Source organism: Pongo abelii, chromosome 2 (genome assembly GCF_028885655.2).
Source record: "Pongo abelii isolate AG06213 chromosome 2, NHGRI_mPonAbe1-v2.0_pri, whole genome shotgun sequence".
NCBI classification, from domain to species: domain Eukaryota; kingdom Metazoa; phylum Chordata; class Mammalia; order Primates; family Hominidae; genus Pongo; species Pongo abelii.
Window position 1 is genome coordinate 26,229,504 of NC_085928.1, and position 27,199 is coordinate 26,256,702.

The 27,199-nt window shown below is 39.9% G+C and overlaps 1 protein-coding gene across 15 annotated transcripts in view; it reads right to left on the minus strand.

Annotated features, from left to right (window-relative positions):
• The window catches only part of PHLDB2 (pleckstrin homology like domain family B member 2), a 234,604-nt gene that overhangs the window by 50,231 nt on the left and 157,174 nt on the right, over nt 1-27,199 (minus strand). For all 15 annotated transcript variants that reach the window (XM_063721783.1, XM_063721790.1, XM_063721789.1 and 12 more), the window contains 3 exons: nt 12,769-13,152; nt 7,221-7,364; nt 6,016-6,153 (listed from right to left, as the gene is read on the minus strand). In XM_063721783.1, the coding sequence (XP_063577853.1) occupies nt 6,016-6,153; nt 7,221-7,364; nt 12,769-13,152 (666 nt within the window). The remainder of the gene's footprint in view (nt 1-6,015; nt 6,154-7,220; nt 7,365-12,768; nt 13,153-27,199) is intronic.

Genomic DNA, 27,199 nt, shown 5'->3' on the forward strand with positions numbered 1-27,199 from the left:
TGCTGCACACTGACTGTGACTTGGCACCTGTTCTGCACTCAAGAGGCATTAACACTTTGCTGAAGAATTCTGGGCTAGGCTCACTGTCTTTCACTGGCTCCAAAGGAAGGATGGGGAGGAAGTAACAGGTACTTTGGCAAGAAAATCGTGGGAAAAAAGATTTAACCATTTAACATGCAATGATATATGCTTACTGTAGAAACATTAGGAAGTCAAAGAATTTAAGATTTCACTCAGGAACATGTTGTGTGGCACAGAAAAATTTAAGCTTCAGTTCAAAACTTTAAGTGTGTTTCATGTGTTTAAGCATGCAGGCTAGGATGGCTACAAAATATAAGAATGCATCTGTGTGAAGACACACAATATTTGTCTTTAAACAAAAGGATAGTTTGAGATATATGTTTATCATCTGGGTCATGGGAAGACCCTTCAGCACGTCTATTGAATCAGAGCCTTTTCTTAACCATTTTATTTAATTTTGGTATAACTGACTTGATTTTTGTGTGCTAAAAAGAAGCACAGATATAAAACAGATAATTCGGAAATAGAAGAAATTGAAAAATATTTTTAGTTTCAAATTTTTAATATAGCTAGAAATAGAGACAGAAAACCTACACAAAGAGATGCACACATCCATACCTTCTTAGCCATTGCCTGAGATCAGGCTTTGCCTTGGAATGGGGATGGGGAGTAGAAGGGAAGGAAGCCAGTTCCACAGTCAGGCCTTTGCCCAAGCTGGGCTTCATGGTGCTATCGGTTTCCCTACTCTGTCACCAGGCCCATTAAATGAAAACAGTTTGCTAGACCAGAGGTCCCAATCTTCTTTCACTTGCTGTAAGAAAATGTGATGTTCTCTTTGCTTACTGCTTCACCAAATAAATACACCCTCCAGGTTTATGTTCGAGTTAGACCCTTCTTTAAGCTTTATCAATGTTCATAGTGGCCCCATCTGTGATGTGGCTACTATCTGAGAACACAACCGGCAGGTGGCATGTATCACAAGGTCAGATGGAAACAGGGTTATTGATGTTCTTAACAGTGGTACCCCTAAGGGTAATAACAGGCCAGTGCAGGAAACTGCTGCAAAAATGTTCAATAAATACACAGTAGAACAAACTGACTACATTTTATGTTTTCTATATAAGTATGCCTACTGTTTATACTTTATATGGTAACATATAATAAATACTAATCATGATAACATACACTAAATGTGCAAAATAAAATGCATTCCTAAATCAGCTAAAAGAAGTAATACTAAAGACCAATCTTCAGAGCCAAAAAATAACATCAGTAATTTCATATCAAGATTAGAATGCTGATGGCTGGGCTTGGTGGCTCACACCTGTAATCCCAGCACTTTGGGAGGCCAAGGCGGGCAGATCACCTGAGGTCAGGCATTCGAGACCAGCCTGGACAACATGACCAAACTCCGTCTCTACTAAAAATACAAAAATTAGCTGAGTGTGGACGTGGGAGCCTGTAATCCCAACTACTCGGGAGGCTGAGGCAGGAGAATCACTTGAACCTGGGAGGAGGAGGTTGCAGTGAGCCAATATTAAGCCACTGCACTCCAGCCTGCGCAACAGAGAGAGACTCCATCCCAAAAAAAATAAAAAATAAAAGATTTGAACGGGGAGGCATTCTGAGGTATTATTAAACCTTTTTTCTATGGCTCCGGCCTTGTCTCCAAAATTCTAGAGCCAGGCTTACAGGATGTACTATCAACATCTGAATCGGAGCTTGCCCAGCAGAGATATCTTTTCAGGTTTTGCTTTTCTCATTCCATGGTTTATATCTGACCACAGCAACAGGTGTATGGAAAAGGAAACACGATCCCTAAGGGGAAAGGCCACTTCCTCCTTCTGTCTTACGCTTTGGCATGATGGGCCGTGTGACTACAGGCCTCCTGGCATGTGCACACAGGCAGCCCAGCCCAGCTGTCCTGAAACTTGGCTGCACGTAGCTCTTTGGCAGGTGTTTGGCTCAGTGTTTTGCTAAGGCCCAGCCTGGACTAGCCATTAGCAGGAAAATCCAACAACAATATTTGCAAGCACACTGCGCAGTATCCTGGCACATGCTATGGGCTGGATAAACAGTGGATCACAGTGCCCTAGTGCCCTCCTCTATTTCACAGGCTAGAGTGGGACATAAATGTCTAGTAGGCTCAAAACAAACATCAATTATAAAATGTTTATCTGTAAAAAGAACAACAGGGAAAATCTAACCTGAACTGGAAAGGTCTAGGAGGGCTTTTCTGAAAAACCAATACTGATCTTGAGCCCTGAAAGACAGAACCAATGAGGCATGGAATATGAGGAAGGGAATTCCAGGTAGGGGAAAACAGTATCTGCAAAGGACTGGGGTTGGGGGAGGATGAATCTTTTAACAAATAGAAAGATAGAAAGGAAGGTGACTGTGAGAGTGCTGTGAAGAATGGGAGGGTGGTGACTGACAGAAAGGCTGCTGACAGATCACACTAAGGAATTTGGATGCATAGTCAAGTACAGTGTGATACAAACCACAGTAATACGGTCTAATTTCTTCTTTTTAATCGCATTGGCTGCTGTGAAGAGAACGGGTTGAAGGAAAGCAAGCGGAAGTAGACTAAATAAGAGATTTTCATAATAGAGAAGAGAACGCTGTTAGTGGAGATGCAGAGATGTTGAAGTAATCGAGAAATAAGCTGGTAATCAACTGAATGTAGGGATGATAAGGAAAGACGTGTCAAGATCAATTTCCAGGTTTCTGTTGAACATATAGGTGAATAGAGATGCAATTTCCTGGTTGGAAAAACTGGAGGATGGAGGGTGGAGGGTAGAAGGCAAGGGAAAAGATAAGATCAAGAGTTCAGTTATGGGTGTGTTCAATTGGAAATACCCATGAAATATCCAAGTGGGGATGTCAGGTAGGCACAGGATATGAGTCAGAATTCCAAAAAGGGTTAAGAACTAGAGAAATCCCTACGATAGTCACCAGCATATACAAGTTATTTGAAGCCATAGCTATAGAAGGACATGAGGGTAAAAGAGAACTGAGTTCAGATGAGAGATAAAGAGTGAGAAAGAGGTAAGAGAAATGGATGGAAAACCAGAAGATTGTGGTACACAGAGGCAGAGAAAAGGGAGACAGTGAAGAAGCGCCAAGAAAAGAGCTGTCCCCTGTACTGAATACTGCTCAGGAGTCTGATCATGAGGGGACTGAAAAGCACCCAGCAGGCTGGGCAGCACTGAGGTCTTTGGTAGTCTTAACAGGAGAAAATCTGATGGAGGAGTAGAGGTCTAAGCCAACTGGAGTGGAAAGAATGTTTAATTGGAAAATGAAGAAAAGGAGACACAGTATACCCAGAAAATTGTTTAATAAGTTTAGCTATGATGAAGAGAAGAGAGATAAGGTAGTAGTTTATTGTTAATCAATAAAGTAGTAATTTATTTTTAAAATAATAATATTGGCATGCTGACAGTAAAGAGGGAGAAACTGCCCCCAGGGGGTGAGGGTGCAGAAAGACTGAAGACCTCAAGAAGGTGGGATAGGATGACACCCAGAGCACATCCAAAGGGACTGGTCTTTGATGGAAGTAGGGAACCCCACCTTCATTGTGAGAAGATGGGATGCTTCTAATTTCTCTGTGGTAAGATGATCTCTGAGCCAGAGGGATGAAAGTGGGCCAGGAGTATGAACAGAGTGTATGAAATAGCTGTGTCATTAAATGGTGGAATAAATTTATTTAAGAAACATAATAATGCTTTTGCCAAGCTGTGTTGAGTCTCTATTTGAGTTTAGTTGTCAAGAATACATAGTAACATCATCTAGACCAGTCTTTGTTTCCACTTCCCACATCCTCTTCTGGAGTTCCTCACCCCAAGCCAGTTTCTGCCATTTTTCACATGATGTAATGACAGACAATAATCCTACCTTCTAAGACCAACTAATTCCCTCATAGCTGTATGAGCTGGTCCTACGCATCAAGCCCCTGTAGTCCCCTCTCCGGTGCATAGCCTCTGTCAAGCCATCAAAACAATATTAGGAAGGATGGAGGTAGCTTCCTTGCTTGTTTCTGCCCGTGTTCCTAGAATTCCACCTGAGAATTCCACCTTGACAGTATAAGATAACTTTCCCTGGGAAGTGAGATTTAACATTGGCTCAACTTGCTTCACTTTTGTGTAGAATCTGATATTAATGAGAAATACACAAATAGAATTTGCAGGCCATGCCATATGTGAGATACACAAAATAAATAACTACATGGATTAGGATGGCAGGAGGGTTCACAAGGAACATGATACCCAATTCCTATGTTGCACGAGTTTTCCAATATGACATAAATAGCAATAAAACTACTCTACTATTACTTAATTTAATTAATATTTACTTGATAATAAAATATTAACACAAGACATCTGATGCCTCCAATGAAGGCTTCTTGCAGAATCTTTGAAAAGCATAACAATTAGCTGAATCCTTCAGTACTGCAGACTTAAGACAGTCAACTCTTTGACTTCATTTTGGCCTTTTAAGAAAAATACACCCACTACCCAAATACTACTTAAAAGTTTGGGCCGGGCACGGTGGCTCACGCCTGTAATCCCAGCACTTTGGGAGGCCGAGGTGGGCGGATCACGAGGTCAGGAGATCGAGATCATCCTGGCTAACATGGTGAAACCCCGTCTCTACTAAAAATATAAAAAATTAGCCAGGCGTGGTGGCGGGCGCCTGTAGTCCCAGCTGCTCGGGAGGCTGAGGCAGGAGAATGGCGTGAACCCGGAAGGCAGAGCTTGCAGTGAGCCGAGATTGCGCCACTGCACTCCAGCCTGGGTGACAGAGTGAGACTCCGTCTCAAAGGAAAAAAAAGTCTGGGGGCAGAATGAACATACATAAAATTTAATATGAAAAGCCTGTGCAGTTTAATTCTGACATGCTGGTAACCAAGAAATTGATGTGTAGCATTTAATTTGACTTTTATTTCTGACCTATCATTTTGAGCTCATTCTCTGGCACCAAGAACAAATGCCCTTATTTATAGGTCTTAAACAAATAAGAGCCTAAAAAGGAAGTCACGTTCAGCAGAAATTCTTTCTACACATTACCACTAGAACTTACTCAAACTAAAAAATGTTTCTTTTTCTCAGCTTAGTGGAGAACACGTTGAGTAAGGAAGAATGTGTTAAAGCTTATTTGCTTTTTCTTTCTCAAATTGGAATTTTATTTTCAGTTTTATTGGAATTTTATTTTTAGTTCTGCTCTAACTAACTCAGAATGGGAGAGGAGAGTAATGTATATTTCCCAGAGGAAAAAAACACATAAACAGACAAACCCAACTACCATCCTGAATTCTAAAATCTGCAAGTGATTTTTCAGATATCAGCCACCATTCAGGTTGTGATCCAAAATGTACACACAGAACCTTTTCCAAGATAAGTGTCAACTGTGTTTCCCAGATAGCTTTCTCTTGGCAGTGTGTGAAGACTACCCCCAGAAGAAAATTTTAGAAACTTCAATACATTTGTCAAAAAGCAGTGCACTTGCATTGAAAACAATAGCAAGGCAAAGCAGGTGAGATGAGTGGTTCTCATTCATCTGTTTAATAAACAGGAAAATGAAAAGAAATGAGGCAACCCTATTTGAATTTGCTTAAGCCATCCCTACAGGGCAGCAGTGGTAAAGAACTTCAGTATACTAAAAAAATTACTTAAAAAACACAATGGAATCAGAAAAGCAGAAAGGCCAATGAAAAAAAGCCAACAAATAACTCACTCATCTCAAGTAGGATAAAGCTGCCAGGAATATCAGCTCACAAATTATATGGACACTGCTTTCTCAGCATCAGCTGCCCAGTACCTGGCAGTTCTTAGTTTCTGACAATGTATGATCTTAGGATTTTTCTCTAGTGTCACTGTCTCCAGGAACATGACACACAAATCCAAAACCACAGTAATCCATTCAACATTTAAATTCAATCAATCAGGACCACCACTTTGCCCATAAAAACTGCATTGAAATATAATTTTCTTTTACCTTGGTCTTTTCACCAACAATGTTCTTTTCCAGTTCAGCTATTTTCCGGTTTAGATGATCCAAAATCTCCTTCTCCTTCATAAGTTCAGTTGTTTCAGATTTCTGTTCTCCATCCAAAAGAGCACATTCCATATCCAACTAAGGACACAAACCAAAGCTCAGAAGTGTTTCACCTTTGGGGATATTCTCAACTGACCACCCTAGAGATACATTTGCAACAGCTACAAATTTCCAGAAGTAATACTGTAGCAGCCAGATCGGGTGCCTGGGAACACTCCAGACAGCCCATGTGAAATCAGTATTCCCACATAAGCAAGCTAGAGAACCTAGAATATATTCACTAAAAAATCTAGCTATCTTATCACTTAACTTTTCTACTATAACCCCTCTTCTGCTCACTTCTCAAGGATATTTTCCCTATTTGCTTCAGCTCAAGATCAAGCACAAACCACCATGGGAGCAGCTATGTCTTTCTTTCTTTGTCCCTAGAGCACGGGAAGAGAAAGTTACCCGAGCCCAGCATGTGAGCTCTGCATTCCTCGCAATGCCAGCAGGAGGGGCTTCCAGCGTCTCTACGCAAGACAACAGGTGAGCAGTCCCCTAACCACTTAAGGGCCTATTGGTATCATCTGTAAGGACAGACACACAGATCTTCCCTAGGCAGAATTACATGCCCCTTCTCATGCCATGGGGGTAACATAAAATTTGCCACTGTCTTCTACTGTGGTTATGCAATATGTGTTCTGTCTGCTCCCCCCTGGTTTCCAAACCTCTAGAAACCTGGATCGATTTTTGATCAGTGTGTGAATTTCATCATGGTGCCAATGTGATATCCAACTCACAGTAAAGCATGTTCAGAAAACATTTGCTGAATTTGACCTTGAAATCTAAATACAGGGCACCTCAGCTGATAGATCCTCTGTTAGGTCAGAAAGCACATACTAGTTTAGACAAAGTTGGTTGAAGATTCATAAAGTGCATTAAAGAGGGCTTAATATGTTTATCTCATCTGGTTGGAAAAAAAAAGAAAGAAAAAAGGAATGTAGAAAAAGGGTATTTTCACTCTACACAGGGAACCCACTGAATAAATGTTTGCTTATGTTGACATCTATGTATTCTGACCTCCAAAGCCTGTGCCTGAATGAGCAGCAATATTTTTAAGCTAAAGGAAAGAAAGAAAAAAGGGAAAAGGGAAAAAAGTTTACCTCTCTGAAAGATTCATCCATCTGATCATTTATGTCTTTGATTTTTTGCTTAAGTTCCTCGAGGTTGTTCAGAATGACTATCCGGGTTTCTTCCATTGCAGCCAACTCCTGAGATCTCTGTTCTTCACTTATACCCTCTGGGGTCTGCAATTAATCAATACAGAAATGGATTATTCACTTCAGTTCTAGAATTTCCCAACTTGACTTGTAAACCATCCACAGGTCTAGTGTTTCACAGTCTCCACGCCCATGTAGATTTTAAAGGCATCCCTGCAATTGCACGCTTGGAGCTCTGATGTGTTTTTCCCACATTATGCCATCCTTGGCAGTTAGGCTCTCAGGAGAGTTCAGACAAACCAACTTCAGTTCACCAATTCATATCGTTTTGAAGCTAAAAGAACTAAGAGATTACACAGGTAAGAAAGGTGTGGTATGTAGAGATTGAGATGACTTCTCCAAGGTTATAGAGAAAGTTCAGCATAACAGAGAACTAGAACTGACAGAAGACTTGTGGCATCTTCCTCAGGGATCTCTTGGGCATGACGCTATGGTCATTACAAGCACAATATTCTCTCCCATCTTCCAGGTGAGGACATCTCCTACAAAAGCCTCTTGAATCTCTAGGCATACTGTTGGGTCTTGCTGCTAGGGTTATCTGCAAATGAGCATTCATGCTTATGTATTTCCTTCTCAACACAAGTTAGAAAAGCAAGGGCACATCACTTTGGGGAGCCATAAAATTATTTAAAACTACACACTCAGTATTAAATTAATTGATGCTTCACTTTTGTGTTAGTGCACTATTTCCTCTCTTTGTCCTATAGACCTTCTTGCTATATAGCATCTAAGACACTCCCTAAAACAGGACACTGGCCACCATTCATAAAATTATTTCATGGAAAAACTGGTTCATCGGCAAGAAATAAGAAAGTCAAGAAACAAATTAAGTGACAGAGTGCATAGTTACACTCCTGAATGGAGCTATGACAGATGCCCAGGGAAGAAGGCAATATTGTAGATCACACACACAGTCAAAATGTGACTGTTTATTCTTCAAGAAGAGAATGGAGTGAATTACAAATAGCTTCTTCTTTCTAGAATTTCCGGTTAGTTATCTTGGATATCACCTGGTAGAGACCAATCTTTCTATATATACTATATGTCAGTATGAATGTATTATTTATTTAAATTATCCCTTTTTGAAAAAGAAGTAATTTTTTTGGAACAGCAAGTCAATAATTATACAGTTTCACAAATGAAAATTGAAAACAGCAGCCCAGTTGAGTAAATTATTGAATATTTGTCACTAATTATTAAAAAAAAAACTTCAAATTAACCCCCAAAAAAACCCCATCAAGTTGAGTATATTTCACTAGGTTCACTAAATTTATTTGACAATCCTGATAATACATTTAAGAAGCCATCCGTCATGTCATATTCTGTACTCTTTATTCATATTTATATTCTTTATTCTTTACTCTACTTTGTAGCTTTTTAAAGTGATTCAACGATTCAGCATTTAGTACCTCAGGTTTGTTAGGATGAAGGTAAGCAGCTCTTCCAAGCTTTGACATTTAGCTCTTTAATTGTCATCTTACATGAAATATCTTATCAACTAATAAAACAACTGTTGACCTTTCTATCACAGACAATAAAGCTCATTGTCCTAATACTAAGGTGCCTGTTTTAAGGCATGAGGAATGCCTGTAACAGTGAAATGGCATTCCAGAATCACTGTGAGTAATCCTAGCAGGAAAGCCTCACCAAGGGCAGTATCCTGTTGGGTCAAGATTACATATTAGGTTTCTACTTCCAAAATGGCTTAAAAATATCTCTTTCACAGGTGGAAGCAAGGCATTAAGAAAAATACAAAACAACAGAACAATCTGTAAAACTCCAAACTTTATAAGCAAGTAGGGGGTAAAGATGGTTAATAGTAGGAATCATCTGCATAATTCAAAGTTTTTAGAAAGTTTATCACAATAGATATATTTAATAATAGACAACTTAAGAGTCTGTTTATAGCAATAAATGCCATCTAGGAAATGTTTGTGGTTTTTTTCTAAGTTATTTATAAGAAGCAAAATCTCCAGGAAGCATTCTAAAACCGAACACTTTATGATAGAATGGGGTGAGGACAATGTAATCTCATTTATTAACCAAATAAAGAAAACCAAATAGAAAGCCAAGGTGTGGTAGCCACTGAGTAGCTTTAAGTTTTACAGTGACAGAGAACATTGTAATTTTAAACATATGCCCTTTATTTTAATTTCTCTGGGAATTTTTTTTCCAGTAATGGACAGGAATCTACTAACAGTGGCATGTTTTAATAAGCACATTACGTGTGTATGTGCATCCTCTAATATGTTATCTTTGGGGAAACTTGATCCACACAGGAAAGGGGAGAGATGATAGGGGAAAAGACACTTTCTGCTTGCCCCTTTTTCACAGATTTCTTCTTAAAACGCTTTTGCAGCCAAAGGAGAGAGGTGTGCAAGGGACTCAAAAGGAGAAAGATGAGCCACTTTCCAGACAACTTTTACCTCAGGAGGTGGTTCACAAAGGCCAACTAAAATTAGCATATTTCCAAAGTCATCTGCATCTGTAAGTGTTACATAAAGCAAGTTCTTGACTGGTAACTCTCAGGTTTCCTAAATATCATTAAGATCGTTTTGTATAGTTAAGTCAACTTACAGTGTTTTTCACATTCCTCTCTTCTCCATTTATCCCTAAATCGATTATTAACATTGTACTTTGTTAGGCAAATAATCCAGTATGGAAATTAATTGAAGAGAAAGAGCATGCAAAACAAATAGGAAGGTTATTTTTAAAGAATTTTCTAACTGCTGTCTCAAGGTAATATATGTCCACCTTCAGAAAGTAATACGTAAAAAAAATGTGTTTCTTGGAACCCATCAGCTCCGCTCACTTGTACTCTTTCTACACTGCTGTGTGGTAACCTGGGTGTCCTTGATGTTTCCTGCCTCTAAAGGATGCAGAGTCTTACCTCTCTTGCAACAATAGATGCTGCATTAAGCTTCAGAGGCCTCCTATTCCAAAATTACATGCTTGAGCAATTAAAAACATCTGCCAAGATCTGCTCGTGTACACACCAACAGCATTCTTGTCATAGCCCTCTCCAGGAGGAAACCTGTCTCCCAAAAGATAGTCTTTAGAGACAGCACACAGCTTTATGTTTTTAACAAAAAACTGGCAGATCTCCATAAAGGAAGATATGTGAAAAGATTTAAGATCAAAAGGAAGCAAAAGGTTTCTAAGGAAGCCCAATGGCTGATGACAACAGCTCAACTTTTCAAGTGATGGGTCATTTACTGTGCCTGAACAACAACAACTTTTGATTCCTCCCTGCCCCTACTTTCTTCCCTATCCCGGTTTCTAACCATTGCAACTCTCTGCCCACAGAAACAGATGTCCTGTTCAGAATTACTCTCCATTGAGAATTAGTAAGGTAAACATGGTCACTATAGCAAAAAGAAGGGATGGGTAGGGCTCAGTGGCGCACCCTTGTCATCCCAGCACTTTGGGAGGCCGAGGCAGGTGGATCACTTGAGGTCAGGAGTTCAAGACTGGCCTAGCCAACATGGTGAAACCTTGTCTCTACTAAAAATAAAAAATTAGCCAGGCATGGTGGCGTGTGCCTGTAGTCACCACTGCTTGGGAGGCTGAGGCAGGAGATTCACTTGAACCCGGAAGGCAGAGGTTGCAGTGAGCCTAGATTGCACCACTGCACTCCAGCCTGGGCGACAGAGCAAGATTCTGTCTCAAAAAAAAAGAAAGAAAGAAAAAAGAAGGGATTGATATCCAACATGTATTCAACAGTCCAAAGTCCTGATGTGTATGATGGAAAAACTCACTAGGTAGATAATGATTTCTGACTAGGAACATTCAGTGTAAAAGTCTTGCTGTAGCTAAACAAACACACAAACTCCCCTGAATAATGCCCATGTGATAAATTACTGCCAGAATTTAGTACCATGACAATATCTTTCTCTTAAAGAGTCAATGTGTCCTTCTCTTATAACAAAAGATTAACTAAAGAATCTCACAGTTGAACTTAATAGTAAGCATCAATTAAGCAAATCAATACATTAATCCTACTTATTCCTAAATAAGTAAATCCACCTTGTGAATATGGTATCTGCTTTTTCCTCCTATTTACTATTTTTGTTATTCTAATTTTAGTCCAATAAAATTTATATCTTTCATTGTAACCTCCTTCAAATAATTTTTGGAGAAATTTAAAACCTAAATTGTTGTAGAAAAAAATTCTTAACCTGTGTGAAAAAAACATAATAACAGAAGATTTTGGGGTTCTAAGTCCTGTACAAAATGAAAAAGAAAAAAAAATTAAAAAAGATTTTTCCTTAAACTCCATTTAACAAATCCTCAAAAGGATGACAATTTTAAACCAACATACAACCAGAAGACTAAATAGTACTTATGAGTACCAATAAATCTTAAACTCTTATATGTCCAAAAAATATAAATAAAGTCAAAATAAACACTGGTTATGATAAAAGGCTAACCTGCTTACCACAAATAGCTCTTACTACTCAGTAAAACATAAGAAAAATAAAATAATTTAAAAAATGGGTGAAGAACATGAATAAGTGGGTCAAAAAATACAAATAATAACTAAAAATATGAAAAGATCCCCAACTTGATGCATAATTAAAGAAAAGCAAATTAAACTTCTATCAATTTGGCTAATCGAAAAATTTTGACAATACGCAACCTTGGCAAGTGTATGGAGAACACTTGTGTTTATATGGAGAACACTTGTGTTTATATGCACATATAAACTTAGTCAAAGTGTCACCTGGATATATAGACTCTTTTTTTAATATGGTCTTTTAGAAGTACGATTTGGAAATATTGAGTAAAGTGAAAAATACACAAACTCTTTGACCCAGCAATTCTACTTTTAGTAAGTGATCCCACAGACACATTTGCAGAATTGTGCAAATATATATATGCTACAATATTTGCTGCATATGGATTTTATTAGCAAAAAAAAACCCTGAAAATAAATGGTAGTTGCAAACAAAAGAAGAGCAATTGGTCATTAAAAAGAATGAGGTAGAGCTGTGTATACTAATATGCAAAGATGCCCAAAGCATTTAGTGAGGGAAAAAAAGTATAGAACACTATGTGTGTGTCTGTCTGTCTATGCCTATAACAGATAGCCATATATACACAGAAAATATTAGGAAGGCAGGTAAGACAATTTTAGCACCAGTTTTACACCTGCTTATCACTCAGGTGTACAACCTGAAAGGGTGCAGGGAGAAGAGAAATGTGCTTTCTTTCTACTCTTCTGTGCTGCTACCTTTTTTACAGTGCAAATTTGTTACTTCACAGTAAACACCCTAATTTGCTGCACCTTGCTCAGCTAACGCCCTCTTAAATTGAAACTTCACTGAAAACATCCTGGATAATTAGCATGATAAAATCATCAGTTTCCATGCCAAAGCATATGCACAGCCCTAGACCTTAAATCCTAGTATCTTTGCTGGGCCAACGTTACCTTTGGTAGGATGCTTAGATAAGAGGACTCGCTGGAAGCTTTCGGAAAGGTGGAGGATGGTGGTGGAGGAGTCCGGGTGAGGTCGCTGAGTAGTTCATCATTCCTGGAGCTCCTGGGGGTAAAGAAGCTGGCACTGCTCTGACTGAGACTCCCACAGCTTGCCAAGTCTGCATCAGGGAGGGAGTCTTTCCGGTGGCACCTGTATCTTGTGTCAGGGCTCATGAGGGCTTCTTCAAACACAGACTCCTCATCAGAGAGCTGCAGCTTCTCAAGCTCCTTGTTGATTTTCTGCACATCTTCCACGGTGGTCCCAGTAGATAAGCAACTGTCAGGCTTTGTGTATTCAGCACAGAGACTGAGGATGGTCTCCAGACGCTGTCTCTCCTGGAACACAGAGAGGAGGGGGAGGTCAGTGGGTTTGTGAGAATGAACACAACTCCAAATAAAAAGACTGAAGAGGCTGGGACAACTGGTGCTTGCATTCCATACATAAACCCACAAACACTTGGCTGGTGATGATTTTCATAATCTTGGACTGATGCATTTAAAGATCCAGGTGAAATGGGGTTTAACAATGCCCAACTTTCCTGCCAAACTCAATTTTGGCTTCTACTCTCCCCCCTTTATTGGTATATCACAGGGCTGGCCCTAGCACACATCAGCAGTCAGTAAGCCTTTTCATAACTTATGAATTCTCCAAGGTTTCTGAAGGGTGGGGTTAGGGAGAAAGACAAGGTCTTACTCTGTCCCAAAGGCTGGAGTGCAGTGGCACAATCACAGCTCACTTTAACTCCTGGGCTCCAGTAATCCTCCTGCCTCAGCCTCCCAAAAGTTGCTGAGATTACAGGCACATGCCATTGCACCAAACTCATTTTTTTTTAAACCTCCATTTCCTATCTATCCTCCTTCCCAGCCTCTACTTATCTATCTTCAACAATATCTAGCCTTTTCATCACTACTGACTTAATGCTTGTGCTTAAAATTAATTCTCTAACTTCCTAAATATTATCCTACTGTTAGACTATGTGCTAGACACACAAAGAGAAAAACAGCTACTTACTGAATCTTTTAATTTAAAAGATCTATCTATGTCTTCAATTTTTTTTTCTTGAAAATTTTGAACATTTTCAAAACTTTTTAATGCCTGGTCACCATATAAAGGCCTTTCTCTACTAATTTCTTATATAATTAAAATTATAAAAGAGATAGAATGTTGCACTAAAATGAAGAACATTTCATATCAAGTCCAGATAGACACCGATGTAACTCAAATTCACAGGTCATTAAATCTTTGATTATTTAGCTAGAAAATAAAATTTATTTTTTAAAAATCAATACATAGGCCATTGATATCTATAACAGCACTGCAATCTTGCCGGACTCCCCATGCAACAGGCAGATATCTATTATTTTGAACTGTAAGTAAGTTAATTATATAGTTTGTGAGCAACAGGATATAATTTACAAAATGCTTCTCTGCTTCTCATAAACCTAGACAGCATTGCTTGAGGTAGGAAATCTCAACATCTTTACCTTTCACATTAATTCCAAGGCCAAAGTGAAAAAAGAACTAAAAACAAAAACCATCTATTGTGATCACATTTACCACACTGAGAAGAGGCTTCACACGCTCTCCATAGAAAAACATTTTCCAAGCTGCTTATCAGCAATAAAGCAGAAAAATATTAAGTATCACTGGACTGCTGTTCTCATTTCAACTGCAGCTACTTTGTAAAGACAAACTTTACAAGACAATTAGCTCTTTATTAGTTGATGCTATTAACAAGTAGAAAAGTCAAATAGGAACAGACCAACGTAACTCCTTAGGTTCCATTAAATACATTACTCAAATGACAAGACAGATATTTAAGGTGTATCTGACTTACATTTGCCCTCTAAAGTAATCCCCCAACAAAAAAATAAAAGAGCAATAGCTTGATCGAAAGGACTAATAAACTAGTTCCTACAAGTTCGCACCTCCCTTTCACTGCCTGAACTTCTGGACTCCAGCTGCAGCTCCGTCCTCATGGCCTCGTCCCACGGCAGGCACTCATAGTTACACACTCTCATCTTGGGCTCTTCTGCACCCTACCCATCCAGGAGCCCTGGTACTTATTTATCTCTTCAGTTTCCACCAGCTGCCAAGCCCTGCCCACCTCAGCTTTATAGGGAGGAAGCAGGGGGGACATAGCCTTCATTACCTTATTTTAAACTTCTCCAACAATCTGGAAAAGTCTACATGGGCATATGCAAAAACAACCTCCAAGAGCATATGTAAGGAGAGGGAGAGGCACAAGATGTTACATTTTACTTCTCAACAGCATCTATATTAGAGGCAAATCTCTAAAGAAAAGTTCTTTTTCTGCCACTTAGGTAATTAAGTTGAAGCATCTAAACTCAGTCTTTCCTAATCTTTGTAGTATAACATGTATACACTAGCCTTGGCATAAATATTTGGGATTATCTGAAAGCGTCCATTTCCAGTTACCTGGGCTCTAAGGTGTGGTATTCAAAAGCACGTAAGGTGTGGTGTTCAAAAGCATGAAAGATATTTCTGTCTAGCCTGGAATACATAGAAAAATTCCTCCCACATAGCCTTCCCAAAATAGTTTCTTTTTCTGCAGTGGTATTGCTTAATTCCAAAGGGAATAAATGATCCCAGCCTTAAGATGAATGCTATTTCAGACAGTGAAACGCGGTATTCAAAGGCTTGTGCACAGGAAGTTTGGTCTACTGGTATGTGTTTCTCTCTATTCTTATCACCCCATTCACAGCCAATCTGTCCAAGTTTGAATCACTGACACATGCAGCACTACTGCCCACGAGTTTAAAAGAAAACCAGGTTGCACTGAGACACACTGGCCCTATAAAAGCTGCACCAAAGAAAAATAAACTGATGTCCAAGGTGCGTCAGAAGAAAGTCTGTAAGGCATTTCAGAAAGCACTACAGGAAGCCTTTTACGGAAAACTCTGAACAGAAATTACTCTCATAAGATAATTCTCCCTTCAGCCTTCTGCACTCTGGAGTCTTCTTCCTTCCCATTCATCATGCCAATAGCCTCCAACCTGCATGACCCAAATCCAGAACGACCATTCCAGACCAGAACCTCTTAAGAATCAAAGTGGGCACTGTTAATAATTATGCTGGAACTTCAAATGCAAACTGGGATTGGTCCTGGCAAACTGTGATGTCTGTCCCCCTACTTAAAACCAAACTTTCTTTGAAGCTTCACCTAACAACCTGCTATTTAATAAGTCGAGAGGCTGGCTGCCCTCTGAGATTTCCAAATCCTATCCACCTTTCCAAACTAGCAATCTACTGTTCATTCTCTTGAAAAGTCCAAGTACAGAGCCTACATACCTTAATGCTCCAAAATATCAGTGCTAAGAATTTAGAAAGTAGGTCATCTTGAATAAAATTATTTTACATATATTTTTTATTTTTTCGCCCTTCCCATTTCTCCTTTTCTTCATCTCTATCTCCCACATATATCAAAGGAAGTGTTGAAGGAGACACAAGATTTTAGAAAGTACACATAAAGAAAATTGTGTGCAATTTTTCACTTAGAGGTTAAAGGGGAAAAAAAGGTGATGGGCTAGGGGTATGTTTTTTGACCTCTGAGCTTTTTTCCATCTTCAGAGGAATGTGTCTGACATTGTTCCCACTGCAGATTCACAGCCCTCAGGAGAGGGTACCATCCATCTCCTAAACCCATCCAGGGCCCTTGTAACTAACACCAACCAGTGTAGGTCACAGGATGGTGCACATATTGCATAAATACATACATTATGCAGAAAACCAACTGCTGACACTTAAGCACAGGTGTAATCTTTGCTAAAAACCTTTTGTTATAACTAGTATATTGGGTCATGTATTACTTAAAACAAAAGGTCAACATTTAATTTTTAGATATAATTTAGTTGAAATGGGATTTTTTATTTTTTAGGAGGACCTATTATAACTGGTGTGACTTGACTTCTCTCTTCTATTAGCCCCAGGACTTCAATGTCTCCATAATCTTCAGTTCAACAAAGGTCTACTAACTTACTTATTGTCTAGTAACGTGCTGGGGATCCATAAATGAAAAAAGATGGCAAGATGAAAATTTTTTTCTTTTTTTCTGAGACAAAGTCTGTCAGTGTCACCCAGGCTGGAGCACAGTGGTGCACTCGTAGCTCACTGCAAGCCTCGATCTCCTGGGCTCAAGGGATCCTCCCACCTCAGCCTCCAGAGTAGCGGGGACTCCAGGCACGCAACCTTGCCCAGCTAATTTTTTAATTTTTTGGAAGATGGCGTCTTGCTATGTTGCACAGGCTGGTCTCAAGCTCCTGGACTCAAGCAATCTTCCTCTCACCTTGGCCTCTCACATGAGACACTGCACATAGCAAAGCACAGCATTTCTACCCTCAAATCTTTAATAGGAGGCACAAATAGGTGATCAGTTATAAAAGCAGTGATAACAGAAGTTTATAGACAACCTATGAGTTCATAGATGGGGAAACAGTACACAAAAATTACAGAAAAACAAATTTGAGTCCTCAAGGACAAATATGAGTCTGTCTGGTCTACTGGGACAGTGGGGTGGGCAGGGCATTTCCATAAAAGCACCACAGAAGCAAAGGCATAGAGCTGTGGCATATCATGGTATGCTCAGAGATCAGCAACTAGTATGTGGCTAGAGAGATGAGGTCTTTTGGGGGAAGAGGGATGAGGTACTTGCACAGAAATGGGTCACATTTCTTCCTCTTAGGGATTACAACAGCCCTAAAATAAGTTTTGGAAACCACAAGAGTCAGGAACCCTGGTCTAAGTGAGTGATGGAATGAGAAAAGCTGGTGCTGACAGCAGGTATGCAGACTTCCCAGGATTCCATGTACAAATCCTGATGTTTCAATTAGGTAATGACAGAACGGAGGGAAAACAGAAGCAATGGCTTGAAGTCTGTTATATGGGTCTCTCTGTTTTAGAGATAAATCCTTGAGGGTAGTAACCGGGCTATTACAATCAGTTCACCTCTTTCTGGACACAGGGTAAGATGGCTCCTCTCTTCCTCACCCTCAAACTGGATATGGCCCTCAGACTTGTACCGGCCAATGAAGTGTGAAAAGCAAGGTGTATCACTTCTGCATCAACAACAGCCAGGGCATGATTCATCACACGCCTTGCTCTAGCATGGCAGAGTAGCTCTCCAGATTGGCTGCAGGTGTTGGCTCCATCAGGAAATGTGGGGCAGGGCCTCTTTTAACCCACACTAGTCCTGGAGTGTAAGAAAGAAATAGACCTGTATCTAAGCCTTGGAGTTTTTTTTAAATTTTATTAATGGACTTCTACATTATGACTAATAAACCATGTGCAATTCCAGGCAGAACAGTTTTCCAAAACTTACAGATGAGAGACTCAGGGATCCTACTAAAGAAAGCTCAGTTACTTATTGGGTAATAAATAATTTGTCTTTGCCCAAAGAGAGGTCTGACCTTTGCCATTGGCTTCTGGGAGATAATCTATGTCATACTCAACCGCAGTGTCTTTGTTTAGGGTCGAGTGGGCCACATGTGATGATCTTAGGGTATAGGCTGGCCACTCCAGAAAGACCAATTATGTGATTTAGTGTGGGGGCCTTCAATCATGGGTTATCAGTCAAGCTGGAGACTGAAATTAACCATGTGGGAAACTGATCAATCAGTAATGCTTATGTGATGAAGTCTCAATAAAAACTATGGCAAAACCCCATCTCTACAAAAAATGCAAAAATTAGCCGGATGTGGTGGCTCACGCCTGTAGTCTTAGCTACTTGGGAGGCTAAGGCTGGAGGATCACTTGAGTCCAGGATGCGGAGGTTACAGTGAGTCGATATAGCACCACTGCACTACAGCCTGAGAGACAGAGGGAGACCCTGTCTCAAAAAAACAAAACAGAAAAAAATAGCTGGGCATGGTGGCTCATACCTGTAATCCCAAAACTGTGGAAGGTTGAGGTGTGTGGATCACCAGAGGTCAGGAGTTTTAGAACAGCCTAATATGGTTAAACCCTGTATCTACTAAAAATACAAAAATCAGCCAGGAGTGGTGGTGGGCGCCTGTAGTCCCAGCTACTCGGGAGGGTGAGACAGGAGAATTGCTTGAACCCAGGAGGCAAAGGTTGCAGTGAGCCCAGTCGTGCTACTACACTCCAACTTGGGCAACAAAGCAAGACTCTCTCTCAAAAAACAAACAACAAACAAACAAAAAACCTGTGGGTACTACAGCTTGGGTAAGCCTCCCTGTCATGTGCACAGTATCACCTACCAATGCTTAATGCTGGTAGAGTAACACATTCTGACCTACAGGAAAAGGACATGGAAGTGTTGCCTTTGGAACTCTTTGGACTCTGCCCTGTGTGTGTCTTTCTTTGGCTAATCTTTATCTGTATCCTTTCCCTATACTGGATCGTAACTGTGCTTATAATAGCTGTCAATGGGTTCTGTGAGTCTTTCCAGTGAATTATCGAATCTGAGGGTGGTCTAGGAAACCCCAGAACTTGCGGTTGGTGTCAGATGTGGGGGAAATCTTGTGTGGAGACACTGCTCTTCAGCCTTTTCACTGGCTTTCACATTTAGACAAACATTGCCTTAGTATTGTTTTTATCAGTTTAGGACAAATGATCTCATTTGTATATAAAAGTGAGGGGTTTTTATCATTTGGTTTTACAAACTATCTTTATGGAAGTCAGTTCAATGTCTAGCTTCTTAGCCACACATTATTTTATTTTATACACTGGCTGGGAAGTCTGCCTTCAGGCTTGTGGTCAGGAAAACACTTTACTCTGCCACCCTTAGTTTAAACAGCATGTGCATGTATGCGTGCACCATCAGTAGGGCTGAGCTGGAAAGAGGAAACAAAAGTGTAATGCCTTTGTATGACTGTGTCTGCTCTGGAGGCAACTGTAAGTTATTGGAGAATGTGACAGCCACTAACTGACCAACATTTGTTATGTGCAGATTACTATTGATATTTTGTATGCTAATGCCTATTCTCCTGAAGAACAATAGATAACTGTACTGAGAGTGAGACATATGTGAATAACTAGGACAGCATTTACCGCTCATTGATTTTCAATACCCACTTCTCAAACATGCTCAATACACTTACATACACAAACACACTGCCTAAGGAGACCAAGGCCATTCTGCTTAAATTCCCTAGACTTCCCTCTTCTATCTTTGTCCATCTAGTCCTCCTTTCTTCAATGTACTATAGTGGCTAAATGCATGAACTCTGGAGCCAGACCACTTAGGTCTGAATCTGGGTTCTGCAGCTACCTGTGTGACCCTGGCCAAGCTATTTAGCTTCTTTGTGTCTCAGTTTCCTCAAGTATAAACCAGAATTACTAGAATATCTACCTTATTGGGTTATCATGAGGATTTATATATATGAATGTATACAGTTATGTGTTGCTTAACGATGGGAATATGTTCTAAGAAATGCAAGGTTAGGCTATTTCATTTTTGTGCAAACATCAGGGTGTACTTACTCAAACCTGTATAGTATTAGCCTACTACATACCTAGCCTATATTGTATAGTCTTTTGCGCCTAGGCTACAAACTTGCAAAGCATGTTACTGCACTGAATGTTGTAGGCAATTGTAACACCATGGTAAGTACTTGTGTATCTAAACATACCTAAACATAGAAAGTACACTAAAAATATGGTATTACAATCGTATAGGACCACTATCATATTTGTGGTCCATCATTGACCAAAACAAAATATCTGCACACATAACGACATTCCAGTCAACAAGGTGCTACATATACAAAGGTAGTCCCATAAAATTATAATAGGTGTCATCTTCCATTCTCTAACCTGAAAAACGTAAAGGAAAAAAAAGATTATAATGGAGCTGAAAAATTCCTATTTTTTTAATGACATAATAGCTGTTGTAACATCACAGTGCAACATATTACTCATGTGTTTGCTGCGATGCTGATATAAACAAACCTACAGCAAAACATGTTGAGGAATCCCTAGGTTACCCATGGGGTGACCCTCCCAAAGGTAGCTCAGATTTTTAAGGTAGGGTGTAGTGGCTCACGCCTATAATCTCAGCACTTTGGGAGGCCAAGGCGGTGGATCACTTAAGCACAGGAGTTCGAGACCAGCATGGCCAACATGGTGAAACCCTGTCTCTACTAAAAATACAAAAATTAGCTGGGTGAGGTGGCATGCACCTGTAGTCCCAGCTACTTGGGAGGCTGAGGTGGGAGGATCGCTTGAGCCTGGGAGGCAGAGACTACAGTGAACCGAGATCACACCACTGCACTCCAGCCTGTGTGACAATGAGACACTGTCTCAAATAAATAAATAAATAAATGACTTAAAAAAACAAAAAACAAATAATAATAATAATAATAATAATAAAAAAGAAAAAGAAAAAAAAAACAAAAACAAAAAACAGAAAGCCAATCTCTTGACACATTACATCAGACCCCAACTGAAAGGGTTACTGTCTACTTTAGAATTCTTACACTTTTAAATGATTCCCACCTATCCCCAGAGCAAAATAGTAGTCAACAGCAGTTAGCTAAAACTCACTGAGTGCTTGCTGGGTGCCAGACACAATCCCCACCTGTATTTTAATTTTTAATTTTCATGACTTTGTGGGGGGTGGTTTTATTCTAATCCCCATTTAACAGATCAGGAAAGTGAGGCACAGAGAGACTTAGCAACCTAATTAGAGAGCCCACTCTCATGCAACTAGTGGCCAGTGTGAATAGGAAAAATCATTGCCGTTCTCTTTCATAATACACTTTTGCAAAATGATGAAATCACCTAACAATGCATTTCTCAGCAACACATTCCCATCATTAAGCAATGCATGACTGTTCATCTATCACACTTAGAAGGGTGTCTGGGACAAAGTACACAGCATAAGCATTAGCTCAGTTATCTGAGGAGAGTCTCTCAGTCTTTCCAAGAGGAAGCCCTCTGCCTGCACCACTGCACCTTGTTCCCACCGTCCTGCGGCTTTGCTCTATCGATTATCCCTTCTCCTACACCTTTCCCTCTCTGTTGACTCCTTCTCCTCTGTCTGAAAATGTACTCAAGTCCCTCCCTCCCCTCAAAATAAACAAAAAGTCATCTTGATCAGATTATCCAGTAGATCTACTCTTCTACTTCCCTACTTCCACTTTCACACCCACCACACCCACACTCCCAATCTCCAAGAAGCTGCTAATGCTCAGCACTTCCATCTCCACTCATTCCTGGAGCTTTGCAATCTGGGGCAGCATGCTCCTGCCTTTATGCAGATTGGACGCCCCGAATGAGAAGGGGCATTTAGCACTTTCCCTGGGAAAATTAGGAGTAAAATGACCAGAAATAGGCGAAGCGCTTAAAAATAAAGATATCAGGACTACAGGAGACTCAGTGCCTCTCTGTCATCTTATATTTTAATGATTTGTGGAATAAATTGACTTCTTACCTCCACAGAACCCTTGGACTTTTTTTTTTTTTTTGAGACAGGGTCTCGCTCTGTCACCCAGGCTATAGTGCAGTGTTGCAATCTTGGCTCACTGCAACCCCCACCTCTTGGGTCCAAGCAATTCTCCCACTTCAGCCTCCTGAGTAGCTGGGATTATAGGTGCCTGCCACCACACCCAACTAATTTTTGTATTTTTAGTAGAAATGGGGTTTTGCCATGTTTTCTAGGCTGGTCTCGAACTCCTCACCTCAAGTGATCTGCCCGCCTTGGCCTCCCAAAAGTGCTGGGATTACAGGTGTGGGCCACTGTGTCCAGCTGGACTTTAAAAGCAGAATCTGTATTTCAGCTTAAGTAGAAAGAACATAGAGTTGGAGTTGAAGTTCTGGCACTTATCAGACCTATAACACAGTTATTTTTTTTTTAATCAAGTTAAACCTTTCAAGTCTCAATTACATGGTCTATAAAACAGAGATGAGTAGATTAGTGCCTCCCCTTGGGATCTTGGAAGAATTCAGTAAGGAACTGTGTGCGAGAACATGTGATGCACTATGTGCTTTCAAGTCTAAAGGTGGTGCCAGTCTTGTAGTAGGTGCTCACTGTTTGTCAGTCATGGTTAGGATGGTTTCTGTCAAAAGTGTGAAGTGAACTAGATAATTATCTTGTAGACTCTGAAGAACTATCTCTAATACTGATTAACAAGCACGCCTAAAAACTAGACCCAATTATTTTCAGGGAAAGGAAATACAGGAAAAATACGTTGTTATGCAGCCAAATGCCTCCCTGAAAAATCTGTGGGGTTTCTTTGGCTATCTAGAACGACACAGAATTCCCTCAAGGCCACCAACTCCCTGCCCTGTGGTCCACCTGCCCCTGCCCCTGGCAACAGAGCTCTGCCCAGTTGCCATAGTAACCTGAGGAGAAAGGCATCTTGTCATTTGGTCCTCCCACGCTCACCACTACAGACCAACATATATTCCCTCCAGCACATTAAGTACAGTGGAGTCGCTTCTAGAAAGAACTACCCTCCAAAAAATCCATTGTCTTATTAAGGACACATACTTCACCCTTGACATAAAACCCAGGCTTCTATTCACATTGCCCCTGGCTCCACCCTAAACTTCAGAGAAATGGGTGTCCCCCCCTTACTGAGGGCATGCATCATTCAAACACCTGAGGAACTTTCTCATATCCTGCCTTACTCATACTTAAAAGAAGAAATTCAGTTCTTTTAATCTTATCTCATGAACCAATTCCTCACCTGTGTTTTTAAAAATTACTATCACAAAAAAAAAATACAAATAAAAATTATGATTACTCAGAAGTCTCTCTAAACCTATTGTGGTTTGGTAGCTTTCCAATTAAAAAATAAATAAAATAGAAACTGAATAAATTGCCAGGACTGGTGGCTCACACCTATAATCCCAGCACTTTGGGAGGCCAAGGTGAGGGATCACTTGAAGCCAGGAGTTAGAGACTAGCCTGGGCAACATGGTGAAATGCCATCTCTACAGAAAATACAAAAATTAGCTGGGCATGGTGGCTGATGCCTGTAGTCCCAGCTACTCAGGAGGCCAAGGCAGGAGGACCACTTGAGCTGAGGAGGCAGAGGTTGCACTGAACTGTGACCACACCACTGCACTCCAGCCTGGGTGACAGAGGGAGACCCCGCCTCAAAGAAAAAAAAAATTGAATAAATATTTACTGTTACTTGCCCGTGTCAACATTTCCCTCAAACCCACTTGCTTCTACTACTATTTCTGGCTATGTGCCTGTTTTATTTGTACTTTAAAAATAAATATAAATATAAAGTAAGTACATATTTAATTACTAACATATGCTAAAGTAATGCTTATTTATTTTTATTTTCTTCCTTTTTGAGACAGTGTCTTGCACTGTCACCCAGGCTACAGTGCAATAATGTGATCACGGCTCACTATAGCCTCAATCTCCTGGGCTCAAGTGATCCTCCCACCTTGGCCTCCCAAAGTGCTGGCATTTGCAGGCATGAGCTACCATGCCCAGCCTATTTTGATTTTCATTTACATTAAACACGTTCTTAAGTAATATAACTTGATATAATTAATCCTATTAACTTTTTGGCCAATGACGTTTTCCTGACTTGTTTTTTCCACCTCTGCATTTTGTTAGGCAGATGCAAGTAAATCTCTGACCACAATTACCATTTATCCAGGATCCTCTGTATTTTAGACCTTTTCCTGATGATTTTTTGCACTTTCTACTTAAAGTCAACCAGCAGATGGGTGGGTTATGAAATGTTTTACTTTTAAAAAATATTAAGGTTGGAGGTGAACTATTCTTAAAAGACAAAAATATATCATTTTAAAGAAAATGCCCATTATGAATGACTCCAAAACATTCGGAGAAAAAAGTGTATTTCTCCCTATTGACTGAAAAAAACCACCATAAGTCAAAGAAATTCATGTGATCAGTATTATCATAATTTCCATACAGCATCTATGAAAAACATGCCAGATGTTTTTCTTACATAGACAGTGTCCCAGAAGGAAGTCTGCACATTGCCTGAGCCCATTCTGTTAAAGAAATTATGCTATTGCTCTTCACCATTAAAGAAAACACAACAAAATCTAATCATACTGTCATCTCTTTACATTTTCACTTTAGCTTGATCAAGTTCCAGAAGATTTTGTTTGCTTCTTCTGAAAGACTATAGTCTATAAAACACAATCCATTAAAATACTTTAGTTCAATCAAAATAAGTATATGAGAGGTATAAAGACTTTTAAGTCCTGATGTTTGAAAACATATCCTATCCTTTAAAAAAATAAGATTTTTTTTTAATGCATAAAGAAACCAGTGGGGTAAAGAAGTAGGAAAGTCTACATGTAAAAAAACGACAGTAGACTATATCAACTGAAAGTACTATAATACAATTATTTTTGAGACATATCACATAAAAATATTATGTGTTAATTTTTTTTTTTTTTTTTGAGACAGTCTCACTCTGTCACCCAGACTGGAGTGCAGTGGTGCGATCTTGGCTCACTGCAACCTCCGCCACCCAGGTTCAAGTGATTTTCCTGCCTCAGCCTCCTGAGTAGCTGGGACTACAGGCATGTGCCACCACGTCTGGCTAATTTTCTATATTTTTAGTAGAGATGGGGTTTCACCGTGTTAGCCAGGATGGTCTCGATCTCCTGACCTCATGATTCACCCGCCTTGGCCTCCCAAAGTGCTGGGATGACAGGCGTGAGCCACCGAAACTGGCCTGTGTTAAAATTTTAAAAGCATGTCACGAAGTTTTATGTAAAGAAATGCAAAAGAGGGCTGGGCACAGTGGTTCATGCCTGTGATCCCAGCACATCAGGAGGCTGAGGCAGAAGGATCGCTTGAAGCCAGCCTCATCAACATAGAGAGACCCCATATCTATAAAAAAGAAAAAAAAAAAAAGCAAAACAAACAATGGTATGTCTTCTTTCTAAATCTGAGAATAATGTTAAGAAAGTAACTACAGGCATATCTCATTTTACTGCATTTTGCTTTATTGTGCTCTGCAGATAGTGCATTTTTTACAAAGTGATTTGTGGAAACCCTGCAGCGAGCAAGTCTATTAGCACATTTTTCCAATAGTGTGTGCTCACTTCATGTCTCTGTGTCACATTCTGGTAATTCTTACAATATTTCAAACTTTTTCATTATCATCATATCTGTTATGATGATCTGATCAGTGATCTTTGACGTTACTATTGTAATCGTTTTGGACACCACAAACCATGCCCATATTAGACAGCAAACTTAATTAATAAATGTTGTACTTGTTCTAATTGCTCCACCAACAGGCCATTTCCCTGTCTCTCTCCCTCTCTTCAGGCCTCCTATTCCCTAAGACACAATATTGAAATTAGGCCAATTAATAACCCTATGATAGCCTCTAAGTGTTCAACTGAAAGAGTTACAGATCTCACACTTTAAAGCAAAAGCTAGAAACGATTAAGCTTTGAGAGGAAGGCATGCCAAAAATGAGATAGGCCAAAAGTGAGCTCTCTTGTACCAATTAGCCAAGTTGTAAATGCAAAAGAGATGTTCTTGAAGGAAATTAAAGGTGATTCTTCATGCGCAAATGATAAAGTGAAACAGCCTTACTGCTGATGTAAAGAAAGTTTTAGTGGTCGAAATAGATCAAACACTTCCTTAAGCCACAACCTAATCCAGAGCAAGGCCCTAACTCTCTTCAATTCTATGAAGGCTAAATGAGGTGAAGAAGCTGCAGAAGAAAAATCTGTAACTAGCAGAGGCTGGGTTATGAGGTTTAAGGAAAGACATTGTCTCCATAACATAAAAGTGCAAGGTGAAACAGAATGTGCTGATGTAGAAGGTGCAGCAAGTCAGTTGGAAAGATCTAAGATAACTGATGAAGGTGGCTACATGAAACAACAGGTTTTCAGCTGGGCCAGTGGCTCACTCCTATAATCCCAGCACTTTGGAAGGCCTAGGCGAGAGGATCACTTGAGGCCAGGAGCTCAACACCAGCCTGGGCCACAATTAATCAATCAATAAACAAACAACAAACAAACAATGTAGACAAAACAGCTTTATAGTGGAAGAAGATGCCATCTAGGACTTACAAAGCTAGAGAGAAGTCAACACCTGGCTTCAAAGCTTCAAAGGATAGGTTGACTCTGTTTTTAGGAGCTAAAGTCAGCTGCCAACTTTAAGTTGAAACCAATGCTCATTGACCATTCCAAAAATACCAAGGCCCTTAAGAATTATGCTAAATCTATTTTGCCTGTGCTCTGTAAATGGAGCAACAAAGCCTAGATGACACCACATCTGTTTATACCATGATTTACTGAATATTTTAAGCCCACTGTTGAGATCTACTGCTCATGGGAAAAAAATATCCTTTAAAAATATTACTGCTCGGGGGAAGTGGGGGAGAGCATCAGGAAAAATAGCTAAATGCATGCCAGGCTTAATACCTAGGTGATGGG